Below are 23,794 nucleotides of genomic sequence, written 5' to 3'. Positions count from 1 at the left end.
TGGTACAGATGGTAAGTCAACGGATTTCCTCGTACCTTAAAATGTAAATTTTTATACACAAATTATAATTTTTATTTTATTTAAAAGTGGTAAAACTTACTGCAGCAACCACCCATATTAAAAGTTAAGAAATTTGATAGGTTTCCAATAACTCACGACGTTTAATGAAAAACTGAATGCTAACAACCAATTTGATAACGAAGTTATATTATATTACATATGGACAAAATAAAGAAAATTAAGCCCCAAATGATAAGATGTGGTAGTTCATTTATATTCACCCTACAAAAGGCTATATGACTATGCTAACTCTGTTAAAATATGTTTTTCGAGATTTTGATAATTTTTCAAAATTTTCTAGTTTTTTAGCAAAAATTGTATGTCAATCGTACATAATTGACAAGGTATTTAAACCCATATCTCTTTACTGCTTTACCTTGCCAAGTATGTGTGTATAGAATTAATTGCTGAAAATGTGTATGTAATTGCCATTTTATGTGATATAAACAAATCCAGACATTAGATATCCCCTTATATACCCGTATAACTGACATATATTCAACTTTATTTTGTATGTATGCTTTTACATTGTCTGAAAATGTAGTGATTTGATCGTAATAATTTGTGTTATTGTAATTTTTTTTAACGGAATGCCGTGATTAAGAGTAACTTCTCCAATATCTTTAACATTAATTACAAACCAATTTTGTTGCAAATTTTGAATTATAACATATTTAACATTATATATGGTATATAAATATAAAAACGTAAATATTTATATATAGTATATATGCACTTCTTATACCGAAATGTCATAGGGCTGAAAATGTATCGTGTTATTTATAACTCCAAATTCTGAGTATCTATCTACTACTTTATTTGAAATGTTTGATTGAAACCCTAATATTGTTTTTTACAGTTTCCTTTCAATTTGTTCGTTCTTCGGTTTGAAATGAAAATTCCATTCATTCATTGGTTTCAGATTAGTTTTGAGAAAGCTCTCACTGATGAATGTAAGAATTACTTATGTTGATAATAGTATAGGGTAGCGGCGAATTCTGAAGTGCTGTGAACCAAATATACAATAATTTGTTTTATAACAAGAGAATACCAATGGACAATAACCAAGTGTAGTACTGCAAGTCGGTTTTTGTTTTGTTATTATTCCGCGATTCTTGTTTTGTATTCATATCTGAGTATCTCCTCTTTTGTATCTTATATCTAGACAATTCATATCATCCGTGTTTGACGTTTTCTTGTAAATGTCAATAAAGTGAAATTGAAAAAAATAAACGATAAGTGTAAAAGACTTTAAAATAGAAATTAACAAATAACACCAGGATCACGGTTTGCCTCCTGATTGGTGCAAATGTGCTGAAAGTTAATGAAATCAACTTTTCAATTTTTTCGGAAGAAAATAATCGCCATCGTCATTTGAAAAAAAATCGATATAAATTAATAGTTTTTCCAACCACTATTGTTGTGGTTTGGGACTTCAGGAATGGATGACGAGTTTAAACTGTGCTGGAAAAATTTCCAGGATAATATAGCCAGTGGATTTCAGAATTTATATGATCGTGGAGACTTGGTTGATGTTACACTAGCTTGCGATGGAAAATTGTTGCATGCGCACAAAATTGTTCTTGCAATTTGCAGTCCATATTTTCAAGAAATTTTTATAACCAATCCCTGCAAGCATCCAATAAGTAAGTAAACTATTATAATTATTAAGGTTTTATGCAATATGTATGTATATATAATCCTTTGTTTTGCATTGAGTACAAATTATAAGTACTTTTTATGCACTGCATGCCAAAGAGCTATCGTTATGATATAATTTGAATGCTTGTACATACGCTATTTACATATGTATGTATATATGTACATACACATACATATGTATAGTTTACTTCGCGCGACAATTTACAAAACTATATTTTGAATGCATTCAAATTTATTCATTAGTGTCATTGCTCAAAAGTCGAACTAGGTATCTAATGTCCTCTATCGGAAGAAAAATTACTTTCTTACTGAACTTAATGTACAATTAGTACACAAAAATTGTATATGCATGAAGCGCATTTAAATTCCAAGCAAATTTTAACCAAGCGATTTTTTTCTGGTTAATATGTTTTGATCTATTTGGTTAAATACTTGCTCTATATCTAATGTCAGGTTTGCATATCTTGTGATAACCTAATTTCAAGGGAGTTATTTACGAAGCGTTGCAATTGCTAGTGCTTAAAGAAGTTCCTATGTATATCGACATTTTCATATGTATTTATAAATGCTAATCAAATCATATTAATATGGCAAACGAAATGAAATTATTAAAAGCGTTCGGCGGATATCAAGTTTTTTAAACTATACATAAGATTTAAACTCATCCAAGTTCAAATTAAATTATTGATCTCATCGAAAACCCCTACGGGGAAAATTCTGAATTTGAGAAGTTTTGAACATAAAATTCCTTAAAAATCATTGTACATGCTGTAATAAAGATATGTTCGTGCTACCACCACGTACACGTTGTTTTTGAGTTCACAAAGTTCCGTTTAAAATTAGTGATTAAAAAACTGTGAATTGTATATTACGATTTAATAAAATTTAATATATTTTTTAAAGTGTAGACAATTCGTTAATAAAACCAATTCGAAGTACTTTTTTATTTCTAAACACTGCAATCAAATGTTTATCTCTTTATCCGTAAAACTACCATATATGTATGTGCCACTATTTCAATTGATTGGAAGTTTTTTAGTTTAATATTTACCACGTTTTATCAACGATCACTACGACAAATGTTAACATTTTACAACAGTAGCCACTATTGCTTATGTCATAAGCAGCTATGATATAAATCAACTTTGGTAATAAATTTTTTAAAAGAACTCTAGAGAACAGTATGCGCTAGATAAATATACCAAATATATCATTCTTATACGTATATACATTCTTAATTCACTTAACGTATAGAGCGGTTTAGTTATTAGCGAAAAACCTGTATCTACGCCATAAATGAATCCATGAACGTAGATATGTACATATGCACGTACATATGTACATATGTAACTTCCCACCTTGATAAAATTGATATTGCGGATAGTAGTTGTAAAAAGGCAATTTATACTTTTATACACCGTTAGCTTTATGACATCAATGCATATTTTGCTACCTTAATAAATCCAAAGATTTTCACCAATAAATCCAGTGCAATAATATCGACAGACATTTATAATGGATAAGTAACACCAATACATAAATAAAGATAATGGAATACTATTATTCTACCTCATACTAGTATTTAAACAATAAGGACATAAGTATTTCATGAAATCGTTTGGGACATAAATCGATTAGAATTATTTAAATAAGTTATTATATGAAATAGTTAAGAAAATAAAATCGTAGCGCCATTCTTTTAAAACTGGAAAATATCTGAATCCTCCATTTAGAGGGAAATATCGTGACAAATAGGGCGATTTATCTGACATATATATATTTTTAGTTATTTGATCTTTTACAGGCGGATTAAATATTTTTATGTTTAAGAAGATGGTCCCTTAGAAATATTTACATTTAATATGTATATATGCGAAATAAAAAATGTTAAGCCATGAACCCTAAACCATGCAAATTTTAAATTTTTCCTAAAATTATATTTAAAATATAAAGTGGCAGTTAAACCTAAAAATTACCAAAAATTTAAAATATTTTAAATAATTTTTAATAAAGATTGATTATTATTATATTTTAAAACTTTCGCCTTATAAAATCTAGCTATGGCAACTGTCACTGAAACGGGCAACTTGATGGTACCAGCAGGCAATAATGATAGCTACTATAAATACTAAAATATTCTGACAACCACATACAAACACATGCATATTTATGGGTACTTGATGTGCGTAAATGTTATTTACAAGTACGAATTGGATATCATATCGCTGCGTTACCCGTTTCCTTTATCAGATCGAAAAGCAATAAAAATTGTTTTATCTTTCAAGTAGTAGCAAAGGTGCTACTATTAGGAGTGTTTTGTATTTTCGCCTCCTTCGAATTATTGTTACTGCACTCTCGTATTTCAAAGATAAAGAATACTAATATTACCCATAAATAACAAAATATTGGGAAATAAAACAAAAAAAAAAACAGAAAAGAAACTATACTAACAGAACGTTAGCACTTCATAAATCGCCACAAAAACATAACATATTAAAAGAAAAATGAAATAAAAATTATATAAAAACTGTTTTATCTTATTATCGCGTCTAACAATCATTTATGACTTCACATATTGATATTAGCTTGCCATTTGTCCGGTTGGTTAGTTTGCAAACTGTGCTTAATAGGCCTGGTTTGTGTGTTTACATTGTATCCGCTGACGATATGCATTTACAGACCGTCTGCTAACGATGATTAGATCAGTATTGTCATATAAAAGAAATTTCAGATAAAAGATTATGTAGCAATGTTAACGTGAATTTTCTTTACACAATTGTATCTATATATATAGAACATATCTCAAAACTTTAATAATCTCGTGCTCATTGACGCAGTAGATAAGAAAAATAGAATTTTAGATATGTTCAGTAAATTAGGTAACCCTATTTGGAAATCAATTTTTTTATTGATTGAAACAGTAAATTAAAGTGCAAAGACTCCCTCAACTTTGTTATAACAAAAATACATTAGTGGATTCATCACTCTGTCTAGGAGCGACCATTTTCATATAAATTTTTATTGTTGGTAGCAGTGGCCAAATTTTAGTCCAACGTAGTGGTGTAGCTTCGTAATAATTTCTACACAATTTTGCTTCCATTAACTCAATTTGGTTTTCAAATCGTATTTCAATTTGATTTCTTTTGCTTACGAATAAGTTAAAAGTAAGGGTAGTGAAGCTTTAAGCTGTCTGTAAAGTCTTTTCATCACACTTCCTTTTATAAGAATTTCTTTTATAAGAATTTAAAGACATTAACTTTTTTGAATAGGTTTTCATCAAGCGAGCGCTACTTTACAATGCTCCTTTATCATAAAAAGAACTTATCAAAACGATCGCGCTACCTTCTAGATTATAAAATAAATAGTTAGTCGTTTTGAGGTTAGTCGGATTTTTTTAACTTATCAAAAATACTAGCCTGTTCTATAGTTGGGTTGTATTAGCATCGGGTTTTTTTAATCTCAAAATATCAAAAAGTTTTCCATACAAGGACTGTGTTTTGACTGTATGACAGTTATATCCTATAGTGGTCCAATATCGGCGGTTCCGACAAATAAGCAACTTCTTGGAAAAAGGACGTGTGTAAAATTTCAGATCGCTATACACACAGACTGACTGACATGGCTAATTGTACTCGGCTGGCTATGATGCTCATTTATATTATATATAAAGTATATAGGGTCTTTGCCGTTTCCTTCTGTTGTTCAGAGTATAAAAAGCGTTTATATTAAGCATGATTTATAGCTAAATTTTGCTTACTAAATGCAAATTCTTGGAATTCCTGCTGGGTTAGTAGTTATCACATTTCTCCAAATGGAAACCTGCAAGCCAACTATCGCTTAAATCTCTGCTTAACCCAAGAGGGCTATCAGAAAGATCTGTTAAAGTTTCTAAGAGTCTCTTAAGGCCGAATTGATAAACCTTACCGAAACTCTTGTGTACGTGTGATTGTTCATCCATTTCATAGCTTATTAGTTGCACGAAGTATATGTGTTAGTTTCACGCTAATTCTTTCAATGTATTGGATATTCGGTAGTCGTGTCTTGCTGGGTAAAGAATGTTTAGAAATACATACCTAAAAATATTCTCGATATACTAAACAGTTTGTTGTAATGCTATAATATCAAAAAAGGAGCAAATAGAAAACCTCTGCATTGATTCTTACTATCGATCGTTTTTTCTTACTTCACTCAAAATTTTATAAGGTCCTCGATTTTTGGCTATATACAATAAAAGTAGTAAGATTTACTTTATATATTTGAGTGCATTTATTTGCTTATGTAAATATTCTCAAATTTTTAAATGATGATTGGATACCTAATTTTCTACAGCGTTGTACAACTCGAATTTATCTGCTTGAATGGCTGAGATAACAAACTATTATTTTTTTGTCTTGCTACAAGAAAAGACCTACAATAAAACGTATATATGTACATATGTATGTATGCACCTCAGTATATCATTGCCATAGCTTTGCCCTCTTCTGATTCGATAAATGTTTATCATAATCAGGAGAAAATACATAAACGATTTTCTATTGGTCGTGCCTTTAATGAATGCTGAAATTACAGAAAAATAAGGTAACGCCCTTTGCAGTACTTAGTAGTCTTAAAATATGTACTGTTGATAAGGATATATACACGATACAGGTAATGAGCGAAGGGCTAGTGAAAATTTTTATTTTTGATGAAAAATTTACGTGAAAAAGTTACATTTTTGAATCGATCTGTCCAGCCGTTGACTCTAAAAACAGCGTTTCGAGAAAATCTCGTTTGAAATTTTAGGAGCAGATTATACTAAATTAACAAACGATCATATCCCTGAAACTATTTATCTATTCATATTCATATATATTTTCTGAAAATATATGCACATTTGATATAAATATAAGCAAATAAAAAAGAAATATTCATTTAATTTTTTTATGAAAATATATGCACATTTGATATAAATGTAAACCAAAAAAATTTATTCATTTTAAGTTTTGGGCTTAAATATATATTTTTTGACCCATCTATAGTGTAAATTTTAATAATGAATTTATTAATTTTCAAATGTTCTTGTATATTTTTATTATTTATTAAGTATTCAAGCATTTTTATAAAGTCACATGTTTTTAACAAACAATTTTGTTTCTTGGTTTTTTTTTAAATAATTTTGATATATTTATGTAAAAATTAGGCCTTGAAATTTTGTATGGATTTTCAACCCTCCGTAATTACATATGTATGTATTGTATGTAGTAAAAAGATAATAAGAACATATGTATATAATAACAGTAGTATTTTTACGTTAAACTCTAGAAAGCGTTCCCAAACTTCAAAAAGTTTTAAATATAAGTAATTATTCTCGTAGAAGACTTTCAAAAATATTGTGATTACTAATATTCAAAATTAAGAATATTAACAAGAACGCGGATATTTACAGAATGTCAACATAATTTTACCTGGATATCAAACTAAATGTGTTTTCGTATTTGTGGAATCCTTGAGCTGTAAAAATTGTTCTTTGCATTAAAAAAGAATCGAACATATAACATTTTCGGTAAATCATTTTTAGCTGGTCCGCATAGATTAACAACACAAAATTCAATGATGAACTAAAGCAAATCCTTCTTCAAAACATAAAATAGGTACTATAAAGTCCCACTGACTTATATTGTCATCGATGTATGCCGCGCAGAATTTCCAGTTGTTGGACAAAAATATCCATGATGTGCGTGAATTATAAGATCATTTCATCACATATAGTAAGAAGAAGATACCTGAATCGCACATAATCTTCAAGAAAATTATAAAAAATTATTAACGTGCTTTACCAAAAGTTGTAACTAACATCTGTTGCAATTTGTAGACGATAAATCTCTATCTAAAAATAGAAGTTAAATAGTTTCGAAACAAATGTGTAGCATTCAGAATGGAAAGTAGCGTTTGGTGAAGTTTTTAATGGAATTATGGGCATTATCATCATCAAGACAGTGCAAAATTATTTGCTACGGCTATGCTTTAGCATAACCTGTATATTTTGTAATAATACATTTGTTTGTTAGGTTTCGATTTGAGATACATAATTGAAAGCAGAAGAATCTTACTCAGCGCCTGGAGATCGCCTACGGGATCAATGTATTTAAAGTACAGACATTTATTTTACATTATATTACTGAAAATTAAAAAAAATGTTTTAAAAGCCTTAAAATCGGTTATTTAGTCATGAATATTTAGTTATTTTTTAAAATTAGTTATAAGATCTTCACGTCGTTGTAAAACAACTAACTGCTATCAGCCGAATATTTTAATATTTCAAAGTTGTTGTTGAATTCATGTCAGATATATTCACGTAAATTTGTATGTATATACGCATAAATAAATTAAGAAAAATACAAATGTATAATGACCATAAATAGAGACATATAGATGCACATACGTAGAAACATACATATATTGGGTGCAAAGTATAAGCTCACAATAATAGAACCTATTTGGTATTTATTTCTACAAGTGTTCATATTCTTAACATCCAATGCTTTTTAAAAGTCAACATTTATGAAAATTTCAAGCACTTGGATCATTATTCAGTACAAAATGCGATTATCTACAAGGATTTATCGCATTTTCAATGAACTTTAATCAAAGTTTATCATAACAAATATGGATTATTGGAAGGCGCTTCGCGACTGCCCAATCGCTGACAGACATAAGTTGGGTACATAATAAACATACACATGTATATATGTGTGTCACAAGTCCCTTATTTTCTTATTGTAAATATATATAATCATATTTATATATGTGTGTTGATGCGTACACTTCTCTTTATACAAAGTTACGCTTTACTAACACAAGCTAATGCCATAACTTAATATCAGTATTTTGATTTCTGAGATGAAATGCGGAACTAACATTATGTACTATAAAATATTTGTGTCATCAGAGAATAAGCTGGGCTGATCAGTGATCCTACTCATAAGCGGACGGAGCTTGTCGGCGATATAATAGAATTGGGCATATTATTGCAGATGTGAGCATACATGCTAGCATGCTTGTGTGTGTGACTCATATGTATTTGTTCTGTATCGTGCTAGAGATGCTTCAAAAAATTTAGACACGCTCGAGTCATGCACGGACTTTTACACACAGTTATTTCAAAAAAAAAAAACACAACTATAGAACAAACAAAAAATAATAAACGTTGACCTGTACATACATATATTAAGTGAGAAATATCTCTGTTTTGTAGTCGGTTGATATTACTTATAGACTGGGTATTAATGGCGGAGGATTTTCGTTTCGTACACCTATACATACGTACAAGTGCTTATACGCTCATAGATATGACTGCGCCAAATGGATCATCAGCGTTCGTATGTGTGGCTGGTTAGTTGGGTTGGAGGTCGTGTAGGGTAGAAGTGTGCGGTTATTTCGTGATTATTGAGAACAAGAGATAATATTGTTTTTAAGTAGATGTTGGCGCTGGTTGGTTGGTTTAGCTGTCTCATTCACAGCAGCGACATCGGTTATTTCCATCGTAATGAAAACGGCTGCTGCAGTTGTTGTGGGATACATGTACTACCAACAAATATACTATCTATTTACATATAGATGTACATTCATTGGAGCGTCGTTTTTAAGATTTTAGCTCTTATCGAAATATTTTATGTATTGATTTAGTATTTATACATTTCATATATTTATTTCATATGCTGATAACATCTTCACAGTATATTTGACCTCTTTCATTTTTACAGTTTTATGAAATCATGAATACTCATACGAGAAACAGTAAACGTTTGTATAAGCATCTGAATTAGTCCATAAAATATACACATACTCGTATACCCTACTCGTTGCTCCCCTTTCTGACTTCTCAAATGTACATATGCAAACGCAAGATATTTAACTGTACTTTTGTAGGCTTATACAACAGTCCGAAGCATTTATACGCTCGTGCTCATTATCTATGCATCTATGGTAAACTTAATAGATAGTATTTATAATTATATTAAGTAGAGTGTGAAAATTCTTTGTTTGAAATTAGCTGGAGGTTTCGAAAAGATACTCTAAGATTGCAATTTTATTTTTGGTTCATGCAAATTGTTTTTTTTATAAAGTATAAGTTGTATCCGAAGTGTTCGGAAACAATCTGATGCACAATTTATGCACTTTTGTCATTCAACTTAATTTTCGCTGTAGTAAACTATTTATGAATAATTGTTACAACGTAGTGCCCGGGGCAACACTATGTTAATCAGGCATTTGTTGGTACCTTAAACAGGGTAAGCTTGCCACGAAATTTGTAACATACAGAAGAAAAAGTTAGAAACCCGTACTCTAGTCTGTCTTTCTGTATATTCGCTTAATAGTTCCTCAGTTTTCGAAATATCGATTCGAAAATTGCCCACACGTCCGTTTCTCGCCAATAAACTGCTCGTTTACCGGAACTGCCGATAGCTCAAAAGCAAGATCTTGTATGAAAAACTTTTTTATTTCTCAAGATATCTGTACGAAATTGAGCACAGATTATCGATCCAAGCAGCACTACAATTTCCAAACAACATGACAGTTCAAAATCAAGATAAAGATCTTCATAAAAGATCTTTTTATAGCGCTTTGATTAGCTTCACCTGTTTGTATGTTTCTAACTTTTCCCTGTGCAAGTGATAACTTCAGTATAAATTGAGATATCTTGCTGAAACTTGCCATCGAACCACTGCCACGCCCACGAAACGCCATAAAAATAAAATCTATAGTGTGCGATAACTAAGCACTTAATTAAGACACCGAACTAAAATTTTTTTAAAAGAGCGTGTAGCACCGACCCGTAAAGGGTTTAATGTACATATGACTATACATTTATGCAGCTTAAAGCACCAACTATCCATGCTGTCATCTGAATAACAAATTTACTCAAAGCCAAATAAATAATAATACAAAAAACCATGCTTTTATAGCACATTCAATAAAAAAGGGGCAAAAAATATTATTTAAACAAGAAAAAACGTTAACATCGGTTGCACTGAAGCTATAATACCCTTAACAAATATAAAGGTTTCTTACAAGAACTTAATTCTTCGAAAATTCAATTTGTATGACAGCTTAATGATATAGTGATCTGATCTGAACGATTTCTTCGGAGATTGCAATATTGCCTTAAATAATAATCCATGCCAAATTTTGCTTTTCTTACAATGATACAAGTATTTTTCGGTAAATATTTGTTTTTTAGTTTTTAATAAAATGTTTCCCTTACTAAGTAACCTTAATTCGACTTTCGTGTCTAGAAAGAACTCCTTCCTTTGGATGCAAACCGTTTGACGGCTCCGTTTTCAGATTTCGTTACACATATATATATTTAGTTGCCATAGGAGATGCACCTAAGAAGGGTATTATGACTTCGGTGCAGCCTTTTAATTAATATAATTTGTGAATACGAGTATATACTAGTACATATATTTTATACCACATTTCTCAGTCATTTACTACAGCAGATATTTTTCTTGCATATTTCTTTGTAGTTATACTAAAAGATGTCACCTTCAATATTATGTGTGAACTACTGGAATTCATGTATCAGGGTGTGGTAAATGTCAAGCACACTGAATTACAATCTTTCATGAAAATTGGTCAATTGCTACAAATCAAGGGTCTCGCCACAAATGCCTCATCAACAGCAGGTAATACAACGATGGATAAATCGGCCAGTCAAACTCACAATGCCGATGAAGCGAGTAACGCATGTACAGATGCTGATAATAATAGTAGTGAGACCGCAGCAAAAACAGGTTTAAACCGGGCGGCAAGTGAAAATGATGATGCTAATGCCTCTGATGGGCTATCAAGCGTGAAAGTGTCCAATCCTATTTCGGTGAAATCCCATTCACCCGCATCATCACCATCACCCATGAGCTTTGCCGAATCAACTGTTAATGTTAATCAGCAAAATTTCAAAAGCTCACCAGAGAGAAATTTACCGTTGCATCCGAATTATCATGCGGGTTCAAGTCTCAAACGGCATGCAGATGTTAATAATGCCGCCCTATCAATTTACTCGCGTAAACAATTCCGTCGCTCGATAACTTCAGCCGATCACAATACCGATCATAGTGACAGTGCCGATGCGGATGCTGAATCCGATTATTTCCTACCGTCACTTCCACATTTGGCATCTAATTCATCAGCTGCGGCGGCGGCAGCGGCTTTTAGAGGCACCTTCAATCCTGCTGCCTTCGGGTTTGATTATAATTTATACAAAAATAGCAGTGCTGGCGGTGCAAGCGGCATTGGCGGTGCTTGTGGTGGCAACACATCTGGTGGTGGTGGCCAAGAGTATCCGAATGACTTGCATATTCCCAGTGATTATTCAAAGAACTTCGCAAATCATGTTGATATTCCACCAAGTATGTATCGAATGTTATTGTTTTGTATTAAAAAAAATTATTTTGTATACGCGAGCCTACAATTATCCCCGTATTTTCATACTATCGTAAACTACCATAAAATTCTAAACTCTAACATACTTATTTAATTGATATGTAGCTATGGTTCATCCGATATTATTTGTTGTTTTTTCTTTTTATGTTGCATTGGCTTTTTATGCTTTGTTTTAAATGCATGTACATACATACTTACTTGTATATACGACAGTAACTGTACTAACATTAAAATAGTATTTATTTGTATAGAGAGTTCGTGGTCTCTTCTGTGCTCTGCTTAAACGAGTGTCAATATATAGAAATCTAGGAAGGAATAATTATGAACGCGAATTTTTAGTAATATTTAATATCGAAATAACTGATATAGGCCAAATATACTATCTTCGGTCAACTTATGGTGGCCTCTGCTGTACCCCATAATTTTGAAACCAAAGTCCTATCGAAGTCCTTCTACCTATTCAATGTATGAGGAAACTGGTCTATTCTTAAAATCTCAAAATTCAATTCTTCAACATTATATCATAATCAACAGTTAGTTATCTTTGTTAACTTAATTAGGTTAGTTCTTTTTCAAATTCAATACTATTCAATATTGATCTTGCCGAGTTATGGATACAATTCTTAAACTATACTATCTATTATATTACGCCTAAACTTTTAGATACACATATTTGAAGGAAATTTTAACAATATTCAACCATATAATTGGCTGATTCTCGCAACAAATCGAATTTATCATAATCAAGTAGATATTTTTCTCTTAACTTAATATGGAATTTTGATAAAGAATTTTTGAGGGAATGTCGAAATAACACAAAATTGTCACAAGCTTATAAACATAACCTTACTTTCTTACGAACTGTGCAACAGTACTTTATTAATATATTATATTAAATAAGATAACAAACAATAAGTAAGGAATTTTGCTATTTAATTTATTGATCCTCTTCGTATTTAGCTGTTGGAGCATAGTGATTTTCTTGGATATAACTTTTTTGTTTATATCATATAAAAAATAAATTTGCTTCACAAGTTTGTACAATAAAAAGACTTTTCTTACTTTACAATTCTGGTTCGTAAAAATACTTAAGGACATAAATTTCGATTTTTTTGAGGATCAGCCAAATTCTTTCTTTTCTTAACCTTTTTTTTATTTCTCATCAAGCATGTATTTATAAATGTATCTGTATATATTTTTTAACAACATTACAAGTATATGCGTACTGCAGCAACTTTATTAATACAATTTGTGTCAACATGTAATCAAATTATCGGAGAGTGACTCACTAAAAATTATCAAGTGATCTAATAAGAAATATATGTACATTTATATATCTGTTCTAATATAACCTATTGTATATTGCAAACAATTAAGCTTTTAGAAATTTCGCTTTATTGGTGGCGGATAAAGTAAAAAACCTCCTAGCTACTTGCAGCACACTTAAAAATATTCTTCTGAAGTTGTTTAGAGGTAACTGAATTGAGATGACAGAATCAAAATTTTAAGCGGATAGTATTCAAAGCAAAAGTAAACTCATTATTTAGATTGTCTGTGTTAAGTCATGCATGGAACATACTTCTCGATTGCACCGAAATCGTAATCCGGTGAAAGAGCATATCACATTCATTAACCCAGGAGCTTTTCTAAACCTCTTAGATTCGACTGGGTGAAATGTGATGATGTGTTAATAGTTGAAGGTACAATAGATCATAGGTCGTGGTGTATTTCTCAACTTTTTATAAAATCAAAGTTTATAAACATAGCAAGAGATCTTGTGTATATTCGCACCCATCATTGACGATTTGCATATTATGTTCCGCAGCTGTAGCGATCGGCTGTAGCTGTAGTTATCGGCTGAAACGTACAATTTGTGGAAAATCAAGGAAACACTAGTTTATATTAGACTTTATTTAACTCATATAGGCTTGATCAAAATCTACTAAATGACTGACGGGTAAAAGGTAAAATACTCGATGGTAGACGTTTTAAAAGCCCCTGTACATAGTATATCAACCGAAATTTAGACTTGAGGTAATGGGTGAAACATTTATCGACGAGGAAGAAGAAACAAAAGCATGAGGATGTTTTGTCGAAATTGTTGAAGTCCAAAATTTTATTTTTTTATATTAAGTCCTGATCATAAAAACATACATAAAGTAGTCTGGGATTAGTAGTTGTTGTAAAAAACTCAATATCTAGAAATAAGCTTTCAGATCAATTTATAATCCCCATTTAAGTGTTAATTACTAGATGTTTGAGTAGTTAAAAATATAATTTTAGAATGAAGTATATATGCGTCGTTCATTGTAATAGCGAACCTTACTCCTTGCAATTAGAAATGAAGCAACTGCGGACTTACTTTACTTTTATATCCATAACTATTTGGTATAAATTATTGTATGAGGCAACGGTACAATCTCCAAAGTGTTCAAATCGGATCACTATAACACGTAGCCATAACAACTGAACAATTAAACTCAAGATAAAGAACTTCATAAACGATATTTTATCCTTATTAAGCATTAATTCGACTTGTGGTATCAAACAACGTGGCTATAGAGCTAGCAAAACGTTGACTGGCTATGTTCTTCGATTTAGTTTTACATATAATTGCAATTAGAAATGCTCCTGTGAAGGGTATTATAGCTTTGGTGCAGCTGAAATTAGTGCTTTTTTCTTTTTTTTACAGCTTTTTTATATTATAGTTTCCGCCTGTAATTTGGCAGCATTTTCATTGTATTTGAATCATAATTATATATTATATATAAATTATAAATGAAAAAGGCATTTAATTGTAGAAACCTAAACTACCGCAATTAAAAATATACAATACCTAGACTATTGAAATGTTCATACATAGGTATTTAAAATAAATATTAAATAACCACAGCAACACTGTACATATTAATGCACATACTTACAACTTAAACTATGTACATACATACCTACATACATGTGTGCCGCACATTCAGTCCCCACGCAGTATCCTCTTTAGCTAAATTTACTGATACTTACACTTTTGGTATTTTGACTATTTAAACGCTATTCTCTGTAAATAATTCACTTTGAATCCTTCAAATGCACAATCGACTTAATCCAATATTAATGCATTAATGCACAAACAATTTCACGTTCAGTTTCTTCATATTACTACAAATATTTTATGTAATATGTTTATATATCCGAATGATATTAACATATTACGTATTTACTTTATCTTTGGCCATTGACTTTACCGATGCCGAATGCGCTCTGGGTGTGTGCAAACAACTTGGGCGACAACAACACTGACTATGTTCGTAACCTTACCTCGCGCTACCGCAACATATATATGTATGCATGTGCTTGTTGTAGACAGCAGCAATGTGGTGATGCTCTCATCGACGTCATTGTTGCACGGTAGCTGCGTCTTTAATCGCAACAACACCGTAGCCACACAGCAAGGTATGAAAACTTATTGGCTCTGCAAGTCCTATCGCATAAGCATGTGCCGAGCGCGCTGTATAACGCATCAAGGGCGCGTCATATCCGCAACCGGTGTGCATAACCATCCGCCACATATGCTCGGAAGTGGTCCAGGTGGTGGCATGGGCAACAATGGGGTAGGCAACAGTAATGCAAGCGGTGGTGGGAATAGCGTAGGCTTTCCCATCGATGTCAATGCACAACAACCATCCTCTGTGGCAACCTCTAACACGCCCACAATAAATTTCAACTCCATTAATATGGCTGGTGTACTGTTGCCCGGCGGTAGTAATTCAGCGGCAAATGTGAGTACCACCACTGGTTCACGACTACATCATTCTACAGTAAGCGGTGCCATTGGTACGACGATGTATCAACAGCATAATTCTATGCATAACTCTCCAGCGCAACAATTACAGTTACACCATCAGCATCAACATCAAAATCAATTGCATACAGTGGGTGGTTCATCTCCGCCACCAGCAATGTCGGCCGGCTTGATGGGCAACTCACATCTACATGGGCACTCTACTACATCGGCAACTAGTTTATTAATGTCACATCACTCGGCGCCTGACAGTGGCAGCATGGCCGGCAACGCACATCATCATCACCAGCATCACACAATCGTTGGCTCAGGAAACGGTGGCGTGGGCGGTGGTTCGCAAAATTTGCATTCGAACAGTGTAATACAGAATATTTTGCATAGCGCGAATGCATCGAATGCCATGCACCATCATCACCATTCACAATTGCCACATATGTCGCATTTGTCGCAGAATCAACATCACCAGCAACACGAACCGCATTTGGAAATAACACCGCTGATGCAATCGCCCCCTCTTCTGCCGCCCCCACCGCTGCATCTGCCAAGTCCATCGAATCAAAGTAATCTGTCACAGCATGGTAGCGGTGGCGCTAATTCGCTTAGTTCGCCAATAACAACAACAGCGGCTTCCGCTCTCAGTGGTAGTGCACTCAAATCACCTGCGCAAACGAATCTCAGAGACGAGGCGATCTGTGTGTCTGAGGCGCAATCTCATTCAGTTCATTCTGCGCATCTCAGCGAACAACGTCAACATATGCTTAGCCATGGGAACACACTATCCCCGTCCGAAATAAATTCAAGCACCGCCGTCTCATCGCATTCAACAGATGGAGCGAATGAGTCGCAACATCAGGCGCACGTCATCGACTCCATAACAATATCACCAGGCGAAGGACATAGTTTCAAAATGGAAGATATGTAACTGTTAAGTTCTTTGACGACAAATTGCGTTAGCAGAAAACGATAATATGACTCAGCGTAAAGCGTTCGAAACGCAAAGTCCAACTCTTTCCCTTTATTATAATTATTACATACTTACATATATACAAGCCAATGGAGAAATTAAAAAATTGTTAGTTTTAAGAAAAAAAAATGTTGCAATTGTGATAAATTGGGTGATAATGGTGAGTAAAGGATATAACATGGAAAATCACGTTACCACGACAGTCGGGTCTAAGTATCCGGACGGACCCAGATTTTTATCCGGCCAAGGGCTGTCAACTCGGCAGTATTCCCCCAAATTACTTCAGAGATGTTTTCTGCCGCTAAAAACGTATGCGAAGCTGGTAAGTCAAAAATATTCAGTAACGTCGAAAAGGAGTTCGTTGTAGGTTACGACTATTTAGTAGGAAGTATTAATGAGAAGAGAAGTGTTTTTCTACACAAATTAACTATACTCAAAAAACTATATAAGTTCTCCAAGGTTTTAGTTTCTAAACCACGGTAGCATTCCGTAACTGGGATTTGGGCAATATTTCATCATATATGCACATACATATATAATTTATCTGAATTGAATTAGCTATGTAATATTTTGAGGAGAATCGATAATTTTTTGGTGAAAAATTATTTACTAGCAGCAATTTGCACCAGAAATTACAAAAAAAAAAACGTAGAAATTATTTACTACATATGTATGTATGTTTAAATCGGTTTTATTTTCCAAGAATAGATATATGTACAATTTTTTAATTAAGCACAGTAAAACAAATCAATATGAAATATTTTTAACAGTTAAATATTTATTTCAAAATTTCGCGCCGTTAATAAATTCGTTTGTTTCAGACGACCACAAAAGTACGTCGAACATATTACCATTAACAAAATTATCTAAATCTCATTAATAGTGGTTTTGAACTGAAGTTAATTTTAGTGACTTTATCTTCATATACAATTTTTTAAGGTATGTTTATGTTTACATATGTACATACATACATATATAAACTCACATTGTTATATTTTAATATCTACATAGAGTGAATTCGTTCCTACATCACACGTTCTATTGCATGCATCGGTAGCCGTCATACCTACGTAAGTTCCGAACAAAAATAACTGTAATAGGTGTACCAAACTCTGTAATTTGAACGTTCATGATGGTGTAACACATGTATACATACGCAAAAAATTCATATTGGAATCCATGTGTTTTGTCCATGGAATGATCAAATTTCACATCATTTTAACGAAATCATCTTAATTGATAGCTTAACAAGAACTCACTCACATACATACACACGAACAATTAATTAGTAAAATTACAAACGAAAAGTATCTATGTATAACAATTTGAAATCTGTATTAAATTGATTTACTTTTATCTATGATATAGTTGCTCCTGGTGAGCACTGGTTTCACGGCAAATTGGAGTTTATGCTGAGCCAACGTGGAAAGCCTCTCCTAGTACATGACGGTCATACATTTGGCATCCAATATGTGCGCAAGGATAAGAAGTATTGGCAGTGCAATTTATCACGAAAATTCAATTGTAAGGCCCGTGTCACTACCACTGACACTGGCGAGATAATTGTGACCAACAACGAACACTGTCACACTGAAATACGCCAGCATTTACGCAAAGATTATCAACGAAATAAAGTAATGATGAATGCGCTGCTAAACCTTAGCACAAACATCAGACGTCAGAGCAGTAATGGGAACAACACTAACAATTTAAATAATTTAAGCAATTTCACAGCACTGGCTACTCATGGTACCAATTTAATTAATGCGGCAGCTACAGCAGCAGTTATGAGTGGGGCCGGTGGCGCCAGTCTGCAGAGCTATCGTAGCGAATGTTTAGAGCAGCAGCAGCAACAACATACTCCTGGTGTTGTGGATTTTACAAAAGACAGGAGCACGAACTCACCATCATCACGCATAACTCCTAATATACACAATCAACCTATAATAAATGAACATGTAGACTTATCTAGGCCGTTGGACTGTGGTTTTCGACAATCTACGACGACTACAGTACCAAATGATTTTGAGAAAGAATTAAATAGTCGCGATAGCAGCTATAACGGTGCAACGTGGAAGTGCAAAAACGAAATTGGAGACTCCTGAAATAAATGTACACGGTCGGAAATAACACAAAACTATTTTTAAGATTAAAGCAATCATGCACTTCCATTTCAACAAGTTTTGTCAGAATTAGGAAGATTGCATTGATGCTGGAAAATACTCGTACTTGTTACACTCAACTTACAACAGCCAAATCCAAAGAATTTTTATCTACCTATTTTTTGATAATTGAAAAAACATTTTATGACATTATACAATATTAAGTTACACGTTTTTAAAACTTTTTTCTAATAAAATAGAATTTGGGGAAAATATTTGTTTTTATTTTTCATTTCCATTTATACAAATCGGTTTACTATAAATGGTACAATAGTCTCCAGTTTTAAATATTAATAACGCGACTCAGTTTCTGAATACGGTTTAGTAACAGATCACCCTGTTTAATTGTGGCCTGATATTGCCAGTTCTTGTTGTCGGGGCGATTGGTTTCGACGATGCCGCCGACTCGGTCCACCTTTGCATGCAGTCGTCCAGCAGCAATGAATCGTGACAGTTCTTGGTCTATATAGTCTACATCCACTCCGAATGCCTCAGCCATGTATTGCAATGTTAACGAACGATAGGACTCAAGCAGCTGCGTGTATGCTAGAATGCGCATTTCGCGTACATAAAAGCGATAGTGCGGATTTGCTAGGTAGTCACCACGTAATACTAATTCTACATCAGCCAAGTGTTTGAAGAATTCGGCATAATGACAGTTGTATAGAGCAAAGAGATATTCTTTTACATCTGGAAGGCCATGAAGTACCTCCTGAATTTCTGCGCCTCTGACAACTTTGTCACGCAATTCATTACGTGGTAAAGAAATCATTGCTACGTAAACAGTATAGCGAACAAAAGTTGGATAATCCATCAGCTCATAGGATGTGAATGTGCTTACAGTATCCAAGAAAAAATTTGCAGCTGCTTTAAAATCACGCACTGCGACCGAGTATATTCCTTGATATACTTTTAATCGATTACGACGATCCCAATCGCCACCTTCTTCAATAAGATACTTTGCCTTATCAATATTGCGTGTTATTAAATCATGGTCCAAGTAGAAGAGACCAAGTCGGATAAGGTGAAATATTATATCTAAACGATGTCCAAGCGAAACCGTTTTTTCATATGTTTTACGGAAGGCAGTTTCGGCAGCAGTTTTGTCACCAATTCGACACAAATATTCAGACTTTTTCAAATTTGCTTCGCGCACCTCCATTTCACCCAAATTTTTTTCGGCATCTTCTATAGCGTCATCTAATTTAGTTAACTCTATACGGTTTTGTTCACGCATACGAGCAAGCAGATCTTTGTCAACTGGCCAATTAAGCTCAACACAAATATGCTCATACCAAGGAGCCATATTGTCAACGCGAACTGCTTCTAGTAATTTTTCTTTTAAGGCAGCATCTTGTTTATGCTCCGGTAATGACAACAGAAACTTATACTGTGCTAATTCGAGTTTTGGGTTCTTTTCCAAACCTTCTTCTTCCAAGTTTTCGACAGGCATTTTTATTTAGCAATAACTAATATATAGAAATTACAATTCACAAATGTACTCGCCAATATCACACTAAAATAATTTTTTTGTTGTTCAAGCCGCAAAGTCATGCACAGCAAAGTTGGTTGCGGTTGTTTGGAAGCGTTCATGTTGCATTCATCATTAAATCGTTTTTGAATTTATTTAAAATTGTAGCATTTTAAATATTTTTCATATTAAAGGTACTTTGGATAAATTTTTGTGTAAGAAATAGGCTTAATCTAAGATTAGAGTACTATGAAATAATATTGAAGAAAAAGTAATATTTGCCAAAATGCAACTATGCGCTGTAGGACGAATTTGATGACAGTTGTGAAGAGTATTGAAAAGAGGGTGTTGATCGATAATCGCATAAAAGTGAAAAATTAATAAACTTATCTTCAGTTGGGCGTATTGTGTTAATTGATTGTATTAAATAAATAAGAAAGTTCTTTACTAGAAATGATTGGTGGATTATTTGTATATAACCACAAGGGTGAGGTATTAATTAGCCGTGTATATCGAGATGATATTGGTCGTAATGCAGTGGATGCTTTTCGTGTCAACGTCATCCATGCAAGGCAGCAAGTGCGTTCCCCGGTGACAAACATCGCACGGACCAGCTTTTTTCATATTAAGGTATATGTTATAAAATGAGTTTGTAATGCCTATTTCATTGCAACAAGTACTCTTTTAGCGTGCTAATATCTGGCTGGCTGCAGTCACAAAGCAAAATGTGAATGCAGCAATGGTATTTGAATTCCTATTGAAAATTATAGAAGTGATGCAGTCATACTTTGGTAAAATTTCTGAAGAAAATATTAAGAACAACTTTGTTCTAATATATGAACTGCTCGACGAGATTCTTGACTTTGGCTATCCGCAGAACACGGACTCGGGCACGCTGAAGACGTTCATCACGCAACAGGGTATCAAATCGGCTACTAAGGAGGAACAAATGCAAATCACCTCACAAGTGACCGGTCAGATCGGCTGGAGACGTGAAGGAATAAAATACCGTCGCAATGAACTTTTCCTCGACGTGTTGGAGTACGTGAATCTGCTTATGAGTCCTCAGGGGCAAGTGCTCTCTGCCCATGTAGCTGGAAAGGTCGTTATGAAGTCTTATCTTTCAGGTATGTTTTGTTTCTTAAGTATATAACTAATGCGATCTTATAAATTTATTCTAAATCGTATAAAAACAGGTATGCCTGAATGTAAGTTTGGTATCAACGATAAAATAGTTATGGAATCCAAAGGCCGTGGCATCGGTGGTAACTCTGAAGCTGAAACTTCACGTTCTGGTAAACCTGTTGTTGTCATCGATGACTGTCAGTTTCATCAATGCGTTAAATTGAGCAAATTCGAGACAGAACACTCCATTAGTTTTATACCACCTGATGGAGAATTCGAGCTCATGCGCTATCGTACCACAAAAGATATTTCATTACCATTCCGGGTTATTCCACTTGTACGTGAAGTTGGCCGAACTAAAATGGAAGTAAAAGTAGTACTCAAATCGAATTTCAAACCCTCGCTACTGGGTCAAAAAATTGAAGTAAAAATTCCCACACCGCTGAATACTTCCGGTGTACAATTGATTTGTTTGAAGGGCAAAGCTAAATATAAAGCCTCTGATAATGCAATTGTTTGGAAGATCAAGCGTATGGCGGGAATGAAGGAAACCCAACTCTCAGCTGAAATCGAATTATTAGAAACAGATACAAAGAAAAAATGGACACGCCCACCCATTTCAATGAATTTCGAAGTACCATTCGCGCCCTCTGGCTTTAAAGTACGCTATTTAAAAGTCTTCGAACCAAAGCTCAATTACTCTGACCACGATGTAGTAAAATGGGTACGCTACATTGGTCGCAGTGGGCTTTATGAAACTCGCTGTTAAACAGATCATTGATACAGTCGGGCAGAAGAAAAATGAATTTTCCGATTGGTATTCGCAATCAAATTGTACACATTATATTCCACAATAGTTCTTTAATATATATTCATCATTACCTACATAAATATATGCATATTATTATTTAATCACAACTGCTATTATATGTATGTATATTTCTCAACTTTTTAGCTTTTATTATTAAAATTTTTATTTTTTATTATCAACGCTAACTGTTTAAGTGTTTCTTTATTACGAACAATTTTGTAAATGCAGGACTGAAAATTTCTTATTTTGTTTATCCACTTCAACATAAATGAAACTATTTATGAAAAGCCGAACAGGATATGCTCTACAAAAGAATACTGTTGAAAGACAATGTATGCCAATAGTAAAATCGAATAACTATTTAAATTTTAAGATCATAAAGTGAAAGTGGAGCATTAAAAATTTGTGCTGGCACAACAACTCAAATATATGTATTACCTGTATTAGTTCATTTGTGTAAATTCGCAAATAATTGTCTAAACTGCTAATTTTTCTGTTGTATAAGTATAAACATATATGTAGGATAATAAAATCATTCAAGTACACAAATCTCAAACATATAGAAATATTATAATTATGTTAAAAGTGTTGAATTGATAGTTATGACAAATAAATATTAAATATTATTCAAAAATAGTTGAATTATGTATCAATCTGGTTTTGTGTCTACGCCTTTTAATACAATTTTTTCTAGAGTATGTATTCGAATATTTTTTTCTTTTCCTTTTTTATAAATAGCATCAAAAGATGCATTTGTTTAATGGAAAATGAAGATACTCGTATGTTTGAACATGTTTCTGAGATCTGAAATTGCTTAGCTGCATAAACAAAAATTTCAGCATTTTATATAAAAAAGGGAAATCAATATAATTTTTAATTTTGAAAATTGAATCAGATCAAACAAATGTGGAGAGATGTGAATTAAAGTCTTGACATATACGGCGGAAAGGTTCGATTAGTTCCAAATTTGATATAAGATTTAAACAGTAAGAAGCTAAACTGCCTCGAAAAGCGAGCCAGGATATTACCATAAATTTAACTTCAGACAAGGGAAAAGAACTGCAAACTATTTCATTCAGGACTTTCACTAAGAAAATTATGCCAAGCGGTTAGTAAGTGTAGCTAAATTTGTGGTATATGTTTTAAACGACTAGTGTATGAATGATGATTTAACCTAGCATCCCATCGGAAATGCGATAAAATTAGGCTATAGTTTTTTATTACATAGGATGACAGGCACACAGATCTACGAGAAATGCACATTGTCTTACATTTTTTGAGAATCACTGGTAAATTATTTCTGCCATACCAAGCAAGC

At 33.0% G+C, this 23,794-nt stretch overlaps 4 protein-coding genes across 4 annotated transcripts; 3 read left to right on the top strand and 1 right to left on the bottom strand.

The window, feature by feature from the left end:
• The first annotated feature begins 972 nt into the window (after nucleotides 1–972).
• LOC106617250 (broad-complex core protein isoforms 1/2/3/4/5) lies at nucleotides 973–17,036 on the top strand. Its single transcript, XM_014234328.3, has 3 exons — nucleotides 973–1,706; nucleotides 11,232–12,113; nucleotides 15,505–17,036. The coding sequence occupies exons 1-3, from the start codon at nucleotides 1,502–1,504 to the stop codon at nucleotides 16,863–16,865; spliced, it is 2,448 nt and encodes an 815-aa protein (XP_014089803.2). The 5' UTR covers nucleotides 973–1,501; the 3' UTR covers nucleotides 16,866–17,036.
• A 66-nt stretch (nucleotides 17,037–17,102) lies between these two features.
• Nucleotides 17,103–20,594, top strand: LOC138855821 (uncharacterized). The gene is made up of 2 exons (XM_070105893.1): nucleotides 17,103–17,229; nucleotides 18,276–20,594. Exons 1-2 carry the CDS (start codon nucleotides 17,196–17,198, stop codon nucleotides 19,010–19,012), a joined length of 771 nt encoding a protein of 256 aa, XP_069961994.1. The 5' UTR covers nucleotides 17,103–17,195; the 3' UTR covers nucleotides 19,013–20,594.
• Rpn7 (regulatory particle non-ATPase 7) lies at nucleotides 19,272–20,622 on the bottom strand. Its single transcript, XM_014234330.3, has one exon. It carries the CDS (start codon nucleotides 20,520–20,522, stop codon nucleotides 19,353–19,355), a length of 1,170 nt encoding a protein of 389 aa, XP_014089805.1. The 5' UTR covers nucleotides 20,523–20,622; the 3' UTR covers nucleotides 19,272–19,352.
• A 225-nt stretch (nucleotides 20,623–20,847) lies between these two features.
• On the top strand, nucleotides 20,848–23,112 carry AP-2mu (adaptor protein complex 2, mu subunit). Its single transcript, XM_014234329.3, has 3 exons — nucleotides 20,848–21,170; nucleotides 21,229–21,667; nucleotides 21,737–23,112. Exons 1-3 carry the CDS (start codon nucleotides 20,994–20,996, stop codon nucleotides 22,432–22,434), a joined length of 1,314 nt encoding a protein of 437 aa, XP_014089804.1. The 5' UTR covers nucleotides 20,848–20,993; the 3' UTR covers nucleotides 22,435–23,112.
• The last annotated feature ends 682 nt before the right edge of the window (nucleotides 23,113–23,794 follow it).

Source organism: Bactrocera oleae, chromosome 2 (genome assembly GCF_042242935.1).
Source record: "Bactrocera oleae isolate idBacOlea1 chromosome 2, idBacOlea1, whole genome shotgun sequence".
In the NCBI taxonomy this organism is placed as follows: domain Eukaryota; kingdom Metazoa; phylum Arthropoda; class Insecta; order Diptera; family Tephritidae; genus Bactrocera; species Bactrocera oleae.
The sequence above is the reverse complement of the archived record's forward strand: the minus strand, read 5'-3'. Positions and strand labels throughout refer to the sequence as shown.

What these genes read in the sequence shown, in the direction of transcription:
- Rpn7 (XM_014234330.3), bottom strand. Translation starts at nt 20,522, where the DNA reads ATGCCTGTCGAAAACTTGGAAGAAGAAGGTTTGGAAAAGAACCCAAAA.
- LOC138855821 (XM_070105893.1), top strand. Translation starts at nt 17,196, where the DNA reads ATGTTTTCTGCCGCTAAAAACGTATGCGAAGCTG. An exon ending in TAAAAACGTATGCGAAGCTG is followed by an intron (nt 17,230 to 18,275) that starts GTAAGTCAAAAA and finishes TCTATGATATAG; the next exon opens with TTGCTCCTGGTGAGCACTGG.
- LOC106617250 (XM_014234328.3), top strand. Translation starts at nt 1,502, where the DNA reads ATGGATGACGAGTTTAAACTGTGCTGGAAAAATTTCCAGGATAATATA. An exon ending in TCCCTGCAAGCATCCAATAA is followed by an intron (nt 1,707 to 11,231) that starts GTAAGTAAACTA and finishes ATTTCTTTGTAG; the next exon opens with TTATACTAAAAGATGTCACC. An exon ending in TCATGTTGATATTCCACCAA is followed by an intron (nt 12,114 to 15,504) that starts GTATGTATCGAA and finishes TGCTTGTTGTAG; the next exon opens with ACAGCAGCAATGTGGTGATG.
- AP-2mu (XM_014234329.3), top strand. Translation starts at nt 20,994, where the DNA reads ATGATTGGTGGATTATTTGTATATAACCACAAGGGTGAGGTATTAATT. An exon ending in CCAGCTTTTTTCATATTAAG is followed by an intron (nt 21,171 to 21,228) that starts GTATATGTTATA and finishes GTACTCTTTTAG; the next exon opens with CGTGCTAATATCTGGCTGGC. An exon ending in TATGAAGTCTTATCTTTCAG is followed by an intron (nt 21,668 to 21,736) that starts GTATGTTTTGTT and finishes GTATAAAAACAG; the next exon opens with GTATGCCTGAATGTAAGTTT.